Genomic DNA, 17,584 nt, shown 5'->3' with positions numbered 1-17,584 from the left:
CACACTGCACATATCTTATTTTGAAGTAAAAAAACAAAATGGCAAAAACACCCGCATGTGGCCCGTAGGCCGTAGTTTGAGGACGCCTGAGATAAGACCATGTCTGATTCATTGCTATACCTGCTTTCTTTGTCCTATTTAGCTCTTACCTCAGAAAGGTTTGTTGAAAGAGTAAAAGAATAAAAAATTTGACAGGAAAGACACACACACACACACACACACACACACAGAGAGAGAGAGAGAGAGAGAGAGAGAGAGAGAGAGAGAGGAAGAGAGCTATTTGGTCGGAAGAAGTATGTGTAGATGTAGAATCTGGGTTGAGTTTGTAGTGAACAGGGTAAAGTGGGTCATCTGGATTGAATGTGAGTTGCTAGACCCCTTTTGAAAGAAATGATTTTGACCTATTACACTCTTTTCAAAATATATTTTTATTGATTTCAGAGAGGAAGGGAGAGGGAGAGAGAGAAACATCAATGATGACAGAGAATCATTGATTGGCTGCCTCCTGCATGCCCCCCACTGGGGATCTAGCCTGGAACCTGGGCATGTGCCCTGACCCAGATCGAACCATGACCTCCTGGTTCATACATAGATTGACCCTCAACCACTGAGCCACATCGGCTGGGTTCTATTACATCTAAAAATATTTATTGACTTCTGTTTGCTATTTGCCTGGTTGTATTTAAGGTCAGATGGAACCAGCTAGGGAGCCAGGGTTTTCTGATTTCTTTCAGCTAATTAAGTTTAAATGAAGCCTGAGTAATGAGAGGGTACAGGAAAAGACTTACAAGAGAAAGCACTAGAGGGAGCAATAATCAAAATAATCTTGGGAAAAAATGCTTTTTGAGAACCCTGGAATGATTTAGGGAGTGGGGACAAGGAGAGGGAGTTGAGGTGGGAGAAGAGCATTCTCTTTTGACTAAGAATGTTTCATTGGGAGAGCGGGCTCCCAGAGCTCCTATAGAGGCAGAGTAAAGCTTGCCAGCTGACAGCGTTTGATAAATTGCTGGCAGGCTCTGGAGTGCTTGTTTGGCTTCCTGTGGTGCCTTTGGTGCCCTAGGGTGAAAATAAAGGGGAGACACTAGTGTTAACATTTTTTTAAATTTATTTTTTATGAGAGCTTTTAAAATTATAAAAGCAAGACTCATCCAGTGGAAAATAATTAAAATAAAAAATATATCCAATAAAAAATGTAAAAGGACAACTCTCCCCCAATTCTACTCCCCATTCCCCAGAACAAACTACTGTTAATATTTTACTATATAGTCTCCCATATCTTTTTGTATGTAAACTATTAAGTTTACTTTAAAAAACAAAAATGAGCTCTAGCCAGTTTGGCTCAGTGGATAGAGCGTCGGGTAGGGGCGCATGTGGGAGACAACCAATCTATGTGTCTCTCTCATATTGATGTTTCCTTGTCTCTCTGTCTCTCCCCCTTCTTTCCACACTCTAAAATTCAATGAAAAATATCCTTAGGTGAGAATTAACAACAAAAATAAATAAATGCACAAATCTTTAAAAAACATTAAAGAATATAAAAATGAGATTATACTATACCAGTATATATTGTTTTGCTCTGCACCTTTAACAAATCTTTTATTATTATAAAATATTATACATATACTAGAAGCCCAGTGCACGAATTTGTGCACCAGTGGGGTTGCTTGGCCTGGCCTGCGGGATCAGGCCGAAACCAGCTCTTTGACATCCCCCAAGGGGTCCTGGATTGCGAGAGGGCGCAGGCCAGGTGAAGGGACCCCACTGGTGCATGATCGGGGCCAGAGAGGGATGCAGGAGGTTGGCCAGCTGGGGAGGGACCGAGGGAGGGTTCCAGGGCATGTCTGGCCTGTCTTGCTCAGTCCCAGCCAGACTCCAGCAGCAAGCTAATGTACTGTTAGCGTCTTCCCCCTGGTGGTCAGTGCATATCATAGCGAGCAGTTGAGCGGCCTTAGCATATCAGCATATTACGCTTTGGTTGAACAGACGACCAGATACTTAGCATTTAGACTTTTATTATATAGGATAGGAGTCCATAAAAACTTATATGTGCAGTTCAATAAATAGTTATAAAGTAGATGTTGATGAAACTACTATCCTAGGCCTAGAAATAGAATATTGGCATCACCCCCCTCCTTTTCTGATCACTATCCTCCCTTTCCCTCTGACTTTCATAGTAAGCATTTACTTTTTAAAAATATTTTTATTTATTTCAGAGAGAAAGGGAGGAAGAGAGATAGAAACATTAATGATGAGAGAGAGTCATTGATTGGCTGCCTCCACATCCTCTCTCCCCACCTGGGGGTCAAGCCAACCACGGAGGTATGTGCCCCGATCCGGAATCAAACTGCGACACTCAACCACTGAGCCACACCGGCCTGGCTACTATTTTCTTTATTGTTTTACTATATATATATATAATTTAGTTTAATTTTGCCTATTTTAAATTATATTTTTAATTGATTTCAGAAAGGAAGGGAGAGGGAGAGAGAGAGAGAAACATCAATGATGAGAATCATTAACTGGCTGCCTCCTACATGCCCCCCTAATGGGGATTGAGCAGGCAACCCGGGCATGTGCCCTGACCGTGAATCTAACTGTGATCTCCTGGTTCATAGGTCAACATTCAACCACTAAGCCACACGGCTTAGGTGACTCTGGTGTCATTTTTAGAGATCAATGATCAGGTCCCCAATCTCCCTCTACTTTGATAAGCAATGGGGTTCGAAAATCTAAGACTTGGTTAAACCTCTCTAGTATTAGGAGAATTGTATCCTGCTTTTCTTCCCTACAAGTTGACACAAGTAGAAAGCACTGAGATGTTTATCCTGGTCTTCATTTCACCTCTATTGTCTGTTCTCAGCCCCTGCTTCATTCCTAGTTGATTCCACCAAGTGACTCTGGTTTAAGAAGTTTCATTCTTTTGAAACTTACTGGTTTTCTTTATGTTGCCCTTCAAATGATCACAGGGACACTGCTTCTTTGGAAGCCTGGGCACTGCCATGAGTTTTCTTTTAGGAGCTCTCAGGAACCAATCTGAAATAACAGGGTTGCTGCTAAGATGGGAGGGTTAGCATGTTTAAGAGTAGGGAGTAGGGTAGGGCTTTACTTGCAATCTTTGCTTTTTTAAAACTGCAATGGGGTGGGGAAAAGCATCAACATGGAACAGTGGAGATATCCAGTTATAAATATACTAGTGGCCCTGTGCATGAATTCATGCATGGGTGGGGTCTGGCAGCCCCCCGCCCCCATCAGGGCTGATTGGGCCGGACTGTAGGGGGGTGGGTGGAGGGTGGAGGGGATATGGGATGTTGGCTGACTGGCCCTGCCCCTGATGGGGGGGGGTGATCGGGGGCGGAACTGGCAGGGGGAGGGGCCTTGGGCAGTTGGCCAGCTGGTCCTGCACTGCCCCCCCCCTCCCCTCAGTCGAGATCTCAGTCGAACTCCTGGCATATTAGGCTTTGCATATTAGGCTTTTATTATATAGGATTTCTGAGCATTTTTTTCCTGATCTGTGTTGGCAAGAATTTAGTGGCAGGTATGGAGAGGGCAGCAGGATATCATTAGGGAGACTAAAAAATTAGGAATAAGACATAGGTGTCAGCCTTCCCTTCGGTTTTTGGGCTGACACTCTAACTACTGAGCAATCGGCTAGGGCGACATCTTCCAGTAGCTGCTTTACCTGGAGCAAGCCATTTTTCCTGATTTCAGTCTTACCTGTGAGTAAAATAAGGTTGAGAATAAGATCCAGGAAGCTTTTGGAAGGGGGCCCTGGGTTCTTAGGGAAAAAATAAGGGGGAGTTGGCAGGCAGAGATTTAGACCTTGGAGGAGTCCAGCCTTCTTAGGAGACTCCAGAAGAAAAGTATTGGTGCTGCATGTGGTGGGCTGGTGGAGAGGAGAATGGGTGAGTCAGCTCAGCTAACTTCTGCATTCATCTCAGGGACTCAAGGGAGAGGATTGGGGTATCAATGGTGTATCACTGTTGTTGAGACTGAGTTACTGACCTTTGCACTCACATTCTTGGCCACCTTCCTGGAGCCACCTCCCAGAAGCCTGGCGTTTGTCCCTGTGGCCTCTGGCGACCCCTGTTGAAAGTAAACAGGTCACTTCCAGACACTGGAAAGGGAAAGGACCAACAGAAATGGTCCCCCAGCATTGTGCTACCTAGTTTAGCTCAGTTCCATTTATTTTCCTTTTTAAACTTAGGGGTCTGGGAGTATTTTAACTCAAGTACTGAAGAGAAGAGTATTTTTAAATGGATAAAGAATTGAGGTTGAAAATCCAGTCTAGAGAAAAGTTTAGCTGGAGGTAGGTAGAGAAAGAATGGCTTCTGAATGGAAGAGAGAACAGAAATGGGGCTTAATCAAGACCCCTCCCCCGAAACACACACTATAAAATCCTCATAACTTAAGGAATGAGCAGATTATTCCATAAACCCATCAGGATCTTCACCTGACCTCTGTTTGCTGTATCTGAATCCCTAATCCCAGTCTAACTATAAAAATATTATATTTACCTTTGCTCCCCTGGAACAAAAGCCATTCCTCTTTTGGCCTCTATTCAGGTATGTCTTATCACTTGATGCTTTTTTATTCTCATTTTGTGATAACTAAAATATTTTTATGACAATCAAGGATGATGGTTTATATATAGACTTGAGGTTCTGGAGCTAGAACCAGGCTGAGTTGATGATCCTCTGTATAGTAGTTTTGGCTATTCCTGTCAGAATTAATTATTAATTCACATGGTTCACCATCATATTTGAGTGCAGCTCTATTTTTGCACAATTATAATTTTTTGTTTGAAATCTGTTGTGAATTGAATTGTGTCCCTCTCAAAATTCTTGTTGAAACCCTAACCCTCAGTACCTCAGAATGACTGTATTTGGAGATAGGGCCATTAAAAAGGGGATTGAGTTAAAATGAAGTTATTTTGGTGGGCCCTAATCCAATCTGACTGGAGTCCTTATAAGAAGAAGAGATTTGAACACATAAAGAAACACTATGGATGAATGTGTTCAGAGGAATGGCCAAGAAGAGGTACATTTGCAAGCCTAGGAGAGAGGCTTCATAAGAAACCAAACCAACTCCTAGCTTCTAGAACTGTGAGACAGTATTTTGCTACGGCGGCAGCCCTAGCAAACTAAAAATCTTTTTCCCTTCTAGACTCTGAACCAGTAGATAAGTAGTCATTCAGTTACATGTTCCTGACACATGGTAGGCACTTGGTAAGTATTTATTCAATAAGTGAATGGATAAGTTGTACAGGGAGGGCCCTTAGAGACCATCTGGTTCAGTTCAGGTCTCCTGTTTCCCAGACTTGTGCCCTTTCTACCACCAAGATGGAGGGTGTTGCATCATTTCCTTAAGTGCTGGTTTTTAAATGTTTTTATGTGCTGTTAAAAGTAATTTAAACAGGCATAGCCCCTGCCATGTAAACTTTTCTAACATTTTATTCTCTCCTGACTTCTCCTAGTTCCAGGGAAAAGCCCCAAAATATTAGAGCCAGAGGAATCTTGTTTGGATCTCTTCGTTGAAAGTTTTTTTTTTTTTTTTCATTGTAAATGTAATATAACTACATTAGAGAAAAATTTGAAAGTACAAATAAAGAAATCGTTATTCTTATCAACTGTTGGTATTTTGGTATGTTTCTTGCTTATGATTTTCTTTATATAGTGATAACCATAGTATGTGAACAAATTTCTTTTTGTTTACTTTGTAAGCATGTTGCAATGTCACCTGAGGATATTTTTCATTGATTTTTTTTTAGAGAGAGTGGAGGGGAGGGAGAAGATGGGGGAGGGGGAGAGAGAGAGAGAGAGAGAGAGAGAGAGAGAGAGAGAGAGAGAGAGAGAGAGAGAAACACCAATATGAGAGAGACACATCAATTGGCTGCCTCACTCATGCGCCTTGACTGGGGATGGGGATCAAGCCTGCAACCCAGGAATCAAACCCACAACCCTTTGGTTTTTGGGCCGACACTCTAACTACTGAGCAACCAGCTAGGGCGACATCTTAATTTTTAATGATGGCATAACACTCCCAACAAGTATATGTGCTCCAACTTATTTAACTGTTCTTCCATTGTTGAATATTTAGATTGCTTTATTTTTGGATATTGATAAATTTGTGTGCTTGTAACTATTTTCCAAATTTTGTATTATTGTTTTGGGCAAAATTTCCTAAAATGGAATTTCTGGGTCAAAAGTTAAGAACAGATCTATGTTTCTTGATATCATCACTAAATTGCTTTTATTTTTTATTATTTTAAAAAATTTATTGATTTTAAGAGAGAGGGGAGAGAGAAACATCGACCTGTTGTTCTACTTATTTATGCATTTATTGGTTGACTAGAGGCCCGGTGCACAAAATTTGTGTATGGCGGGGAGAAAGGGGGTGTCCCTCAGCCCGGCCTGCATCCTCTTGCAATCTGGGACCCCTCGGGTAGGGTCCCTAGGCCTGGCTGGTGATCAGGGCCTAGTGGGACTTTCCTTCCCACGGCTGCCGGCAGCTGGCTCCGCCCCTTCCACTGCCACTGCTTGCCATCTGTGCAGCACTGTCCCCCTCTCTTCCACCACCAGTCGCCTCCCTCTGTGGGCAAAAGGCATGGGGTGGGATCACTTGGCTGTCCTGGCCTCCCTCTGTGGGGCGATCATGGGGTGATGGTGGGGCCCCCGACCAATCACATTGCACCCGCCTTGGCTGGCCTGACCTTGCTTGGCTGGCCGGTCGTTCTGCTGTTAGGTTGTTTGGTCAATTTGCATTTTATGCTTTTATTATTATAGATTATTATTTTTTAAAATCCTCACCCTAGGATATTTTTATATGATTTTTAAAGAGAGTGGTTTGGCTCAGTGGATAGGGTGTCAGCCTGTGGACTGAAGGATCCCAGGTTTGATTCAGGTCAAGGGTATGTACCTTGGTTGTGGGCACATCCCCAGCAGGGGGTCTGCAGGAGGCAGCTAATCAATGTTTCTCTCTCATCAATGTTTCTAACTCTCTATTCCACTCCCTTCCTTTCTATAAAAAAATCACACACACACACACACACACATATATATATATATATATATATATATATATAGAGAGAGAGAGAGAGAGAGAGAGAGAGAGAGAGAGAGAGAGGAAGAGAGAGGGAAAGACAGAGAGAAATATTGATGTGAGAGAAGCACATTGGTTGCCTCTTGCATGAGCCCTGGTTGGAGAGGAGCCTGCAACTGAGGTACATGCCTTTGACTAGAATTGAACCTGGGACTTTTGGTCTTCAGGCCAATGCTTTATCCACTGGGCCAAACCAGCTAGAGTGGTTGATTCTTTTATGTGCCTTGACTTGGGATCAAATCTGCAACCTTGGTGCATCAGGATGATGCTCCAAACAACAGAGCTACCCGGCCAGGGTCCCAAATTGCTAATGAAATCATTATCTCTAATTTTTCAGAGAGAGGCCCAGAGAGAGCAAATGAAAAGGCCAAGTTCATAAAGGTAATGGAAACACATCTAGAGCTAAAATTCGGGTCCAAGAGTTGTACTTTCTGCAGCCCTATTTGACAGTAATATCCTGGTGTGACTAAATATGAAACTGTATGTTTGCTATAGCATTTATGGACTACCTTTATGATTTTTGCTATAGCTTGTACCACCTCTACTATTGTTTACTTCATACTTTTTCTTTAAATTTAATTTATTTAAAAACAGCCTTATCTATGCAATATTACTTATGAGGTTATGGGTTTGATTACGTGCTTAGTTTTTTTCTAACATGCATTAAATTAAACAGAACTACTAAAGTAAAAGCCACTTTATACTTAATCCAAAATCAGTTTTGAAAATTACTGACACAGTGAAATAAGCATGGACTGTCTATCCAGTTGGATATGGGGTTAACTGCTTGCTTTGCCACTTAACTATGTAATCTTGGACAAATCAGAAAACCAACTAACTTTGATAGTTGGTTTTCTGATTTGGAAAACGAATAAATGAGATACTGTGAGTGCCCAGTGCTCAAGCAGGAGTTCAGTACATGGTAGTTTGTTTTTGTTTTAAATCCTCACCTGAGGATATTTTTTCATTGATTTCTAGAAAGAGCGGAAAGGAGGGAGGAAGGAGAGAGGGAGGGAGAGAGAGAGAGAGAGAGAGAGAGAGAGAGAGAGAGAGAGAGAGAGACAGATATTGGGAGAGAGAGAGATTGGTTGCATCCCTGGTTGCCTCCCTCACATGCCCCTACTGGGTCTGGTGAACCTGCAACCTTCAACCTTGACCAGAATTGGATTGGAGACCCTTCTGTCTGAAGACCGACACTCTAACCACTGAGAAAAACTGGAACTGGCCAGGGCAATAGTTTTCATTGTGGTTGTAATTGCTGACTTCTAGTTAATGCCCAAAGAGAGGGTCTATGCTGGAATATTAGGCTTGTTGCTTTTTGCTCTCTTGTATGTGTAAAGAAGCTATTCCACTTGTTAGGACTCATGGTAAATCTATCATTATTTTAATTCCCCAGTTCCACCACATATTAGCTTTGTGATTTTGGACAAGTTGCTTAAATCTTCTGTACTTAGTTTGTAGAATGGGATTAGTAGTGCATTAGTGTGTATATCGATACACTTATTTCATAGCTGTATCCACTAGAGAGCCTAGAAGCAATAGCACCTAGAAGCAATGGACAATTCTCCTATGAAAGAAACCAGGGCTCCTTGGAGAAATGGCTGATTCCTGACCTGGGGCAGGTAAATATAAGATAAGCCTGAACCATCTTGTAGTGTCAGAACTGCTAAAAAATGGTATGTTAAAAAGACAGCCCAGCCGGTGTGGCTCAGTGGTTGAGCGATGGTGACCCATGAACCAAGAGTTCACTGGTTTGATTCCCTGTCATGTCACATGCCCTGGTTGCAGGCTCCATCCCCAGTAGGGGGCGTGCAGGAAACAGCTGATCTATGATGTTTCTCATCAATGTTTCCATCTTTCCCTCTTCCTTCCTCTCTCCATAAAATCAATAAAAACATATCTATAATAATAAAGGCATAATATGCTAATTAGACTGGAAGACCTTCCAGATGAAGGTGAGGCTACGAGGGAAGCCTGGGTCCCAGGTGCCAGAGGGAAGCTGGTGACAGTAGCTGGGGGAAGGAAGGCCTACTCTTGCACAAATTTCGTGCATCGGGCCTCTAGTAAAAAAAAAAAAAAGACATATAAACCAATTTATAGGAGCTCTCAATGGCTAGTTTTGGGACAATATGAACAACATGATAAAGAATGATAGTAATGGATTATAATCCATAAATATTCATGAATCTTTACTTATATTAATAAATAATTGAATAAATAAATGGGAGAGAAGGAACAGTTCTTCCTTATAGAATTCCAATTAGAAGGAATGATGGAAATAGAAAACCACCATTTGACTAATGGCATAGAAATACTTGTAAGTAGGAATCATCAATGGATTTTAAAAATTAATGGGCAAAAGTATGATGAAAAGAAACAAACTATTTACAGAGTCTCAAAGTATCTCTTTACAGGATACAATGGGAAAAATAGTAACTTTACAGTAGAGCAATCTGGCAGACACCACCTTAACCAAGTGTTCTAAGTAAACATCACCAGTAACGAGAGATATTGATATCATGGGCCTTCAGATGTGGTGTACTGAGAAGGCACATATCACTTTTGTGGTGTTCTTCCTAAAAATGCATAATATGAACTTAATCATGAGGAAACATCAGACAAACCCAAACTGAGGGAAGTTTTTCAAAATATCGGATTAGTAGTCTTTAAAAGTGTCAAGGTCATGAAAGACAAGGAAAGCTGAAAAAACTCTCTAGATTGGAGGAGACTAAGGAGACATGATAACTTTATTCAGTGTTGGCTCCTGGAGTGGATTCTGGACTAGGAAAAGGACATTAATGGGATGTTTAGAAAATTTTAAATATTTGTACATTAGTTAATAGTATCGTGTCAACATATTATGGTTATGTAAGATGTTATTTGAAAAAAAAAACTGGATGGATATACTCTGATTATTTTTACAACATTTTTGAAAGTCTGAAAAGTGAAAAGTTAAGAATTTAAAAAATAAGCATATAGGAGTGCTTAACACATGTCAGCTAATACAAGTAATTTTATAATTAACTAGAGGCCCAGTGCATGAAATTCGGTCCCTCAGCCCAGTCTGCACCTTCTCACAATCCGGGACCCCTCAGGGAATGTCTGACTGCCGGTGGATCAGGTCTAAACTGGCAGTCAGACATCCCTCTTGCAATTCTGGACTGCTGGCTCCTAACTGCTCACCTGCCTGTCTGCCTGATCACCCCTAACCACTTGCCTGCCTGCCTGATTGTCCCTAACTGCCTCTGCCTCAGCCCTCGCTGCTGTGACTTCATCTGGAGGATGTCCAGAATGACGTCTGGAAGGTCTTTCATCTATCCAGTCTAATTAGCATATTACACTTTTATTATTATAGATAAGTAATGAGTAAACTGTTATAATAAGTAATTTATTTCCTAACATTCTTTATATTCTCACTTATCTTACCCCCTCCTATGAAAAGCATATTTTGCATGTATGTGGTTATTTTAAGAGATAAAGTAAGAAATTTTATTTTGAGAATTTTTTTTGGGCGGGAATGGTGGAGCATCATTTTCTCTAGGCAGCGTTAGCCTGGTCTGGCAATACTATACTTGGCTGGGAAACAAACCTTGAGCCTTGCATCCACTGATCTAATAAGGTTTGTAATAGCGTCACCGGTCAGCACAGTGAGCTTTCCTGATTCATTGCCCTTGTGCTTTAGGAGCTACTTTATAAATTAAACAAAAAAAAGTTTTTATTGATTTTAGAGAGAGAGGAAGGGAGAGGGATAGAGAGATAGAAACATTGATGGGAGAAAGACATTGATTGGCTACCTCCTGCATGCCTCCCCTACTGGGGATCAAGTCCACAACCTGGGCATGTGCCCTGACCAGGAATCTGACCAGGAATCTAAACGGGGACCTCTTGGTTCATGGGTTGACACTCAACCACTGAGACACACTGACTGGGCTAGAAATTTTACTCAATACATTTATTCACTTTTTTCCTAGGTACACATTATAGATTATTTAATCTTCACAAAAATTCTATGTGCTAACTGGCATTTTTATTCATTTTAATATAATAAAACTGAAACTCAAAAGAGTGAAGCAACTTGTCCAGGCTTACAAAGTAAGTAGAAGAGCCAGGATTTGTATCTAGATTCCCCTGGCGTCAAGGATGAAGGTGTAGGTAAGTCTAAACGTGGAGCAGGCTTGAGAACTATTTGTATAGAGCAGTGGCTCTCAACTGGGGAGTGAGTTCACCCTCCATGGGCCATGGCAATGTCTAGAGATATTTTCAGCTATCTTAAGGGGTGGGGAGGCTGCTATTGGCATCTAGTGGGTAGAGGTCACAAGGATGCTGCTAAACATCTTACAATGCACATAAAAGCCCCCTACAGCAAAGAATTATCCAGTTCTAAATGTTAATAGAGTTGCTATCAAACCTCAGGGTAGTGTGTTCAAGGGCACCTGGGAATTTATTCTTTCACTTAGCAAATATTTACTGAGGGATATGGAAACAATACACCAGATTGTGTCACCAAGGAGATTACAGTCTAGAAGGGGAGGAGATAAAGGTATGAGAGGCAGACCAACACCTTCAGTGTAAGGTAAAATATGATAAGTGCAAAGAGAGTCAACTGAGGGCTAAGCATGTACACAGGAGGTAGAACTCATGGTAAGGAATGAGTCATGGGAGGAATCAAGGGAGGCTGTGGAGAGGAGTTGGTTTTGAAGTTGGGTGCATGAGCAAAATTGAGCTGGTGGAAAAGCACAAGATACACACACACACATACACACACACACACATACACACATATACATATATACTAGAGGCCCGGTGCACGAAAATTCATGCACTGGAGGGGTGGTCCCTCAGCCCAGCCTGCCCCCTCTCACAGTCCGGGAGCCCTCAGGGGCAGGAGGCAACCCGACGATCAGGGGAAGGCAATGCCCCCATCACACCTCTGCTGCTGCCACTGTTGGCAGTGCAAACCTCGGCTGGCCCTGGTTACCTGAGCCATGGGTAGCCATGGGCGGCTGGGCAGCTGACATCTGAGGCTTGCTTGTGCCTCGGGCCAGCCCTGGGTGGCTGGGGGGCTGAGGGTAGGTCTGGCCCCATCGCACACCTGCCACCCCCCAGTGGGGCTGAAAGGACTGGGAGACTCCGGTGGGGCTGAGGGGACTGGGTGCTGCCATCTTATGGTAGCTGCCATTTTTGTGATGGTGTGATGGTCAATTTGCATATTCCCTCTTTATTAGATAGGATACTAGTGGCCCGGTGCACCAATTTATGCACATTGAAAGGAAATTAATTAGAAGAAATATTTTAATATTGCTATTTGCCCTTTCTCTATAATAGAAGTGTCAACCAAATTCATGATCGACAATGACAGATGGAAACACAAGCGTGAGATTGGCATCAGTGAGAGCTTTATATGTATTGTGCATGTGTGAGTCAACTTAGTCTTTTATATATATGTGTATATATATATATAATAAACTTGCTTAATTAGACCTGCTTTCTGATTTAGCTAAACTTTTTCCAGCCCAGTGAAGCACCCTAACTTCTCTTTCAGGTAATTTCAAGGCCCACCATTTCTTACTTCTTTTCAGTTGGGTCAAGTTTCTAAACTTTCTAAATCTCTGTTTTCCGGCTAATGAAAAGAAAATAGGATTCTACTGAGTCTCCTATCTACCTACTCCAGGACTTCCGTGAGGATCAAATGAGATGAGGCACAGGAAAACGCTTCACAGACATTTGGTTGAAGTGTAAAATGTTTTCTTCTGTGTTCCTGGAACTCCAAGGAGGCTAGTTGCTAGGGAGAGGAAGCCAGGTGTTGCTAAGTGATGTCATTACCCGGCATCCACAGTGACTGTTTCCAGCCTGGGCTGGGCTATGGGCTGCATTTTGCACCATGGGGTCTTGGTAGTGTCAGCTGTGATTTAGTGGGCTGTCGCTCCAGGGTGATGGTGGGGCCTGTGTCCCACTTGGGGGAAGTCGAGTGTTGCTTTCTGGGTGCCAGGTCCAAGGTGCCATTTTTTTTCTGTGTGTGTCATGGCAGCTCCTGCATTGAGTGCCTGCCCCCTGGTGGTCAGTGCATCATAGCGACCGGTCGGAAGGTAGGAGGGACACTTAGCATATTAGCCTTTTATCCTATCTAATAAAAGAGTAATAAGTAAATTAACTGTCACTCTGCAACAAAGATAGCAGCGCCCACAGTGGCCGGGGTGGGACACTGGCGGCATCGCCCTGGCAACGCAAGCCCAGCATCTGCACCCCGGCCATGTGGAGGGAGAGGAGAGGAGGGGCCCCAGCCGTGTGAAGAAAGAGGAGGGGAGGGACCTCAGGCTGGAGGCTGGGGCGAGGGATGCTGGTGTCATTGCAGGCCGGGCTGAGGGGTCCCCCTTCCCCCCATGCACAAATTTTGTGCACCGGGCCTCTAAAAATATATGTATGTGTATATATATATATATATATATATATATATATATATATATTGATTTCAGAGAGGAAAGGAGAGGGAAAGAGATTGAAAGATCAATGATGAGAGAGAATCATTGATTGGCTGCCTCCTGCACGCCCCCTACTGGGGATTGAGCCCACAACCCCAGGCATGTGCCCTTGACTGGAATCAAACCCAGGACCCTTCAGTCCACAGGCTGACGCTCTATCCACTCAGCCAAACCAGCTAGGGCCTCACAAGACCTTTTTAGGGAACAGACAACAGACTAATTTAGGTGGAGCATAGAGCATTTGGTAGTGAGTGGAGAGGGTGGACTGGAAAGACAGGTTGTGGCTAGAGCTTTGTAATTATTTTTCCTTTTTTGAATATATTTTTATTGATTTCAGAGAGGAAGGGAGAAGGATAGAGATTTAGAAACATCAATGATGAGAGAGAATCATTGATTGGCTGCCTTTTGCATGCCCCCTCTTGAGGATTGAGCCTGCAATCCAAGCATGTGCCCTTGACTGGAATCAAACCCAGGACCCTTTAGTTCTCAGGCTGAACTCTGTCCACTGAGCAAAACTGGACAGGGCATGGCTGGAGCTTTGAATCCAGGCTGAGGACTCTAACCTTGGTGTCTGTCATAGTAATGGAAAAACCTTCTCTTCCAGAATGGTGGGCTAAGCCATGAGGCCCAGTAGCCTCCAGAAAGTTCCTCTCTATAAGGAAGAAGAAATTGGGGTGGAGTCGGATTCTTTTATTTTGTTAATCCTCACTGGAGGATATTTTTTCCATTGATTTATTTATAGAGAAAGTGGAAGGAAAGGAGGAGGGGGGAAGAGAGAGAAAGAGAGAGAAACATTGACTGGGGAGAGACACATTGATTCATTGCCTCCTGAACCTGCCTCTACCGGGGCTGGGGAACCAGCAACCCAAGTACCTGACCTTGACTGGGAATTGAACCCACGACTCTTTGGTCCATGGGCCAAGGCTCCAACCACTGAGCAAAACTGGCCAGGGCTGGAGTTGGACTCTTGATTTTAGGACCAAGTTAAGGCTGAGTATGCAACAAAGCTATTTCACTCAAAGTAGCCCTTGGGGAGATGATACTCTCAAGTAGAAACATCCATGAGGATGAGCTCTCTTCTGTATGGTTGTTCTGCTAAGGGCTGGATGACTGGAACTGTTTAAAAAACCCTAACCAAGACCTAGCCGGTTTGGCTCAGTGGATAGATCATGGGCCTGTGGACTGAAGGGTCTCAGGATCCATTTCGGGCAAGGGCACAAGTCCCGGTTGCATGTTTGATCCCCAGTAGGGTGCGTTCAGGAGGCAGCCAATCAATGATTCTCTCTCATCACTGATTTTTCTATCTCTCCCTCCCCCTTCCTCTCTGAAATCAATAAAAATATATTGAAAAATAAATAAATAAAAAATAAATAAATAAATAAATAACCCTAATCAAGAGCTGCTTCAAAAGGTGAGCTGTCAGAACAGGGGTTGGTATGGCTAGCTTTTCAAATATAGATACTATCTGGTGGTATGATTTTTCTAGTTTATTACTTTGCCATTAAATCGCATTATAATTGTTGGTGGGTTGTCTGGTGCACTAAAAAGAATATAAGCAAGGACTTCCTTATTTTCTATAAATGTACAACTGCCCTCAACACCTTTATACCACTGCCACCAAGATTGGCTGTGGGGAAATTCATTACTTTGCTGGAAGAGGAATTTGGGGAGATGTAAGAGACCAGATCTTTGTTGAGCCAATTTATAAAAATTTTCTTTGCCAGCTACAGTTTTAGACATTTTCATATACATTATATCATTTGACTCTCACAACACTCTTTGGATGTAAGTACAGTTTTCTCCCTTTTGTAAATAAGGGAATAGGTATTGAGATAGGCTAACTTACCTCAAATTCTGCAGCTAAAAGGAGCTACATTTTAATGCAGATTTTTTTTTTTTTTGCCACATTCCCCCCCTCCCTTCCCACTTTTATAAAAAATTAATTTTATTTACCTGGATTTGGGTTGCTAGAGACCATGGACATCAGCATTAATGGCAGCAACAGGAGAAAAGAGATGAGAACTTTCATTGTGACTGTTGGTGCTGCTGTAAATTGCTTGAAGAGAGTGTGGAAGGTCCCCAGATAGAGGCTCCGGACTTCTTGGGGTGACTCAGGCCACTGTACTTGGCTTGTCGGTTTGTGCTTTCATCCTAGGCCAGTGTTCCCATTTGAGGGCGAGAACAAGTGACGCTAGCTTTGTTAGGTAACAGGTTGGACCACGTGCTTTACGGGAATCTGGGAGGTAAAACTGGCCGAACAAAAGACATGAAGCATTCTTGAGAACATTAGAAGTAACTGATAACTTGGCAACTATACTTGTTCCCACCCCGCCTCCCTCCCACCTCCATACCTCTCAATGTGTTATGATTTCTTCCCTAAGTCTTTTTGCTCCTTTGAATTTCCTTATACCTTTCAGAGACTCTACTAGCTTAATATCTGGTAGGAAATGAGGATGCAGGGTTGGCAGAAGAGAGGAGAACATCGGCTGTTTCTCCTCTGTGTGTTCCCGCTCCCATCCTTGGCACACAGTATCACAATAGTGGTGTTGTTGCCTGGGAACTTGTCCTGTCCTCACTCTGTTTACAATTTCCTCCACTTTATATAAGGTGGGAAGCAGACATGACCAAGGAGGAGAGGCTATACTCTCTTGCCAGAAACACTGGAGCAGTGGGTCAGACCAGGCCTCCTCGTTGTTGGTCAGGAAGGTGGCTTAGTTACTCTAGTCTAAAGGAGAGGGAGCTGGGTTGGTGCAAGACTCTCAGGACTTCAGGTCCAAGAGGGTTTGAGAAACAGGAACCACAGGAGGGAAGGTGTTTGCCCAGACTGCTGGAGCTCTTGGCTCCACACCTTGTTTGGAAATACAAGCAAAACAAGGAGGTATTACTACTTGGAGTAAACACTAAGGATTATAGAACATTAGCACTTACCTCGAGTCATTCCAGAGACTTTGGGAAATGTGCTCAAAGAAAGAGGAGAGGCTAGGCTTGAAGGCTGGTTGATAATTATGGGGACCCAGGGGGAAGTTAACAAGGAAGCTCCCAGGCAGTAGTGAGAAAAGGTAGTGTGACTTTATTTCACCTAAGAGGAGGGAAGAGGCAAGGCATGAGTCAAATCCTTTTTGATTTTTGTTTGATCATCTTTAACCTCTCAGTTTTCAGATTATCCCTGCCTACTGACAAGTTGTAGAGTCTTGGCTACTACAAAATTTATAAATTATCTGCAGGGGCCAGGCCCTGTGCTGTCAGGGGAGATTGTCCTCCAGTTAAGGTTAGGGCTTGGCCTGAGCTTGGTTTGATATAAACCGCTGATGTGGTTTCTCTCTGGAAAATTCTAACAATGGTCTCTGTCCTTACGAGGCTCAAGTCTAACCAGGGAGATGACATTCACTTCATAAAACCTGAGATAGAAGTGAAACCAAATTTCAGAAGTGGCAGGAATTCACTGTGGCCTGGGTCAGGTGGAACCGGAGCTGGGTCTCACAGGGTGGGGTAGGATTTGGGTTGATGGAGGGCAGAGGAGGGCAGTGCAGAGAAGGAACATGAAGCTAATTGGATGTAGGTCTTTGAGGGCAGGGGCTGTATATATATGTTGTGTGTGTGTGTGTGTGTGTGTGTGTGTGTGTGTGTGTGTTGCTGAACTTATATAGAGCCTAATACACTGGGAGTACTCTATAAATATTTGTTGAATTGAGAGATATTTTTGTGAAAGTGCAATCCATTACTAGGAAGAAAATTTTAGTGATGAATGGTTATGCATACACATGGAAACTGATGGGGATTCTCTACTTTCTCACTGAGGTGTCCATCAGTCCACTCCCAGGCAGCGGCAGGATCAGGGAGCTCCTCCTCAGACCTTTCTCTCTGTCCCCTCATTCTGTTTACTTCTCTGCTTTCCCCATGTCCTGGCTCCCAGTCAGTTCACTCTGGCTGATTTCCCTCTATATGGACTTGGGGTGGGATGTATGGTTCTATGTACCACAGGAGGGGGCTTGAGATTCCTCACGCTC

General features: G+C 43.1%; 1 protein-coding gene across 1 annotated transcript; it reads right to left on the bottom strand.

Moving 5' to 3' along the window:
• Window positions 1-443: 443 nt before the first annotated feature.
• Window positions 444-15,682, bottom strand: CXCL17 (C-X-C motif chemokine ligand 17). Its single transcript, XM_008160215.3, has 4 exons — window positions 15,531-15,682; window positions 4,003-4,083; window positions 2,932-3,033; window positions 444-1,056 (listed from the first exon to the last, which is right to left on the bottom strand). Exons 1-4 carry the CDS (start codon window positions 15,604-15,606, stop codon window positions 959-961), a joined length of 357 nt encoding a protein of 118 aa, XP_008158437.1. The 5' UTR covers window positions 15,607-15,682; the 3' UTR covers window positions 444-958.
• Between the last annotated feature and the right edge of the window lie 1,902 nt (window positions 15,683-17,584).

Source organism: Eptesicus fuscus, chromosome 21 (assembly GCF_027574615.1).
Source record: "Eptesicus fuscus isolate TK198812 chromosome 21, DD_ASM_mEF_20220401, whole genome shotgun sequence".
NCBI classification, from domain to species: Eukaryota; Metazoa; Chordata; class Mammalia; order Chiroptera; family Vespertilionidae; genus Eptesicus; species Eptesicus fuscus.
This window is presented reverse-complemented; position numbering and strand designations above follow the sequence as displayed.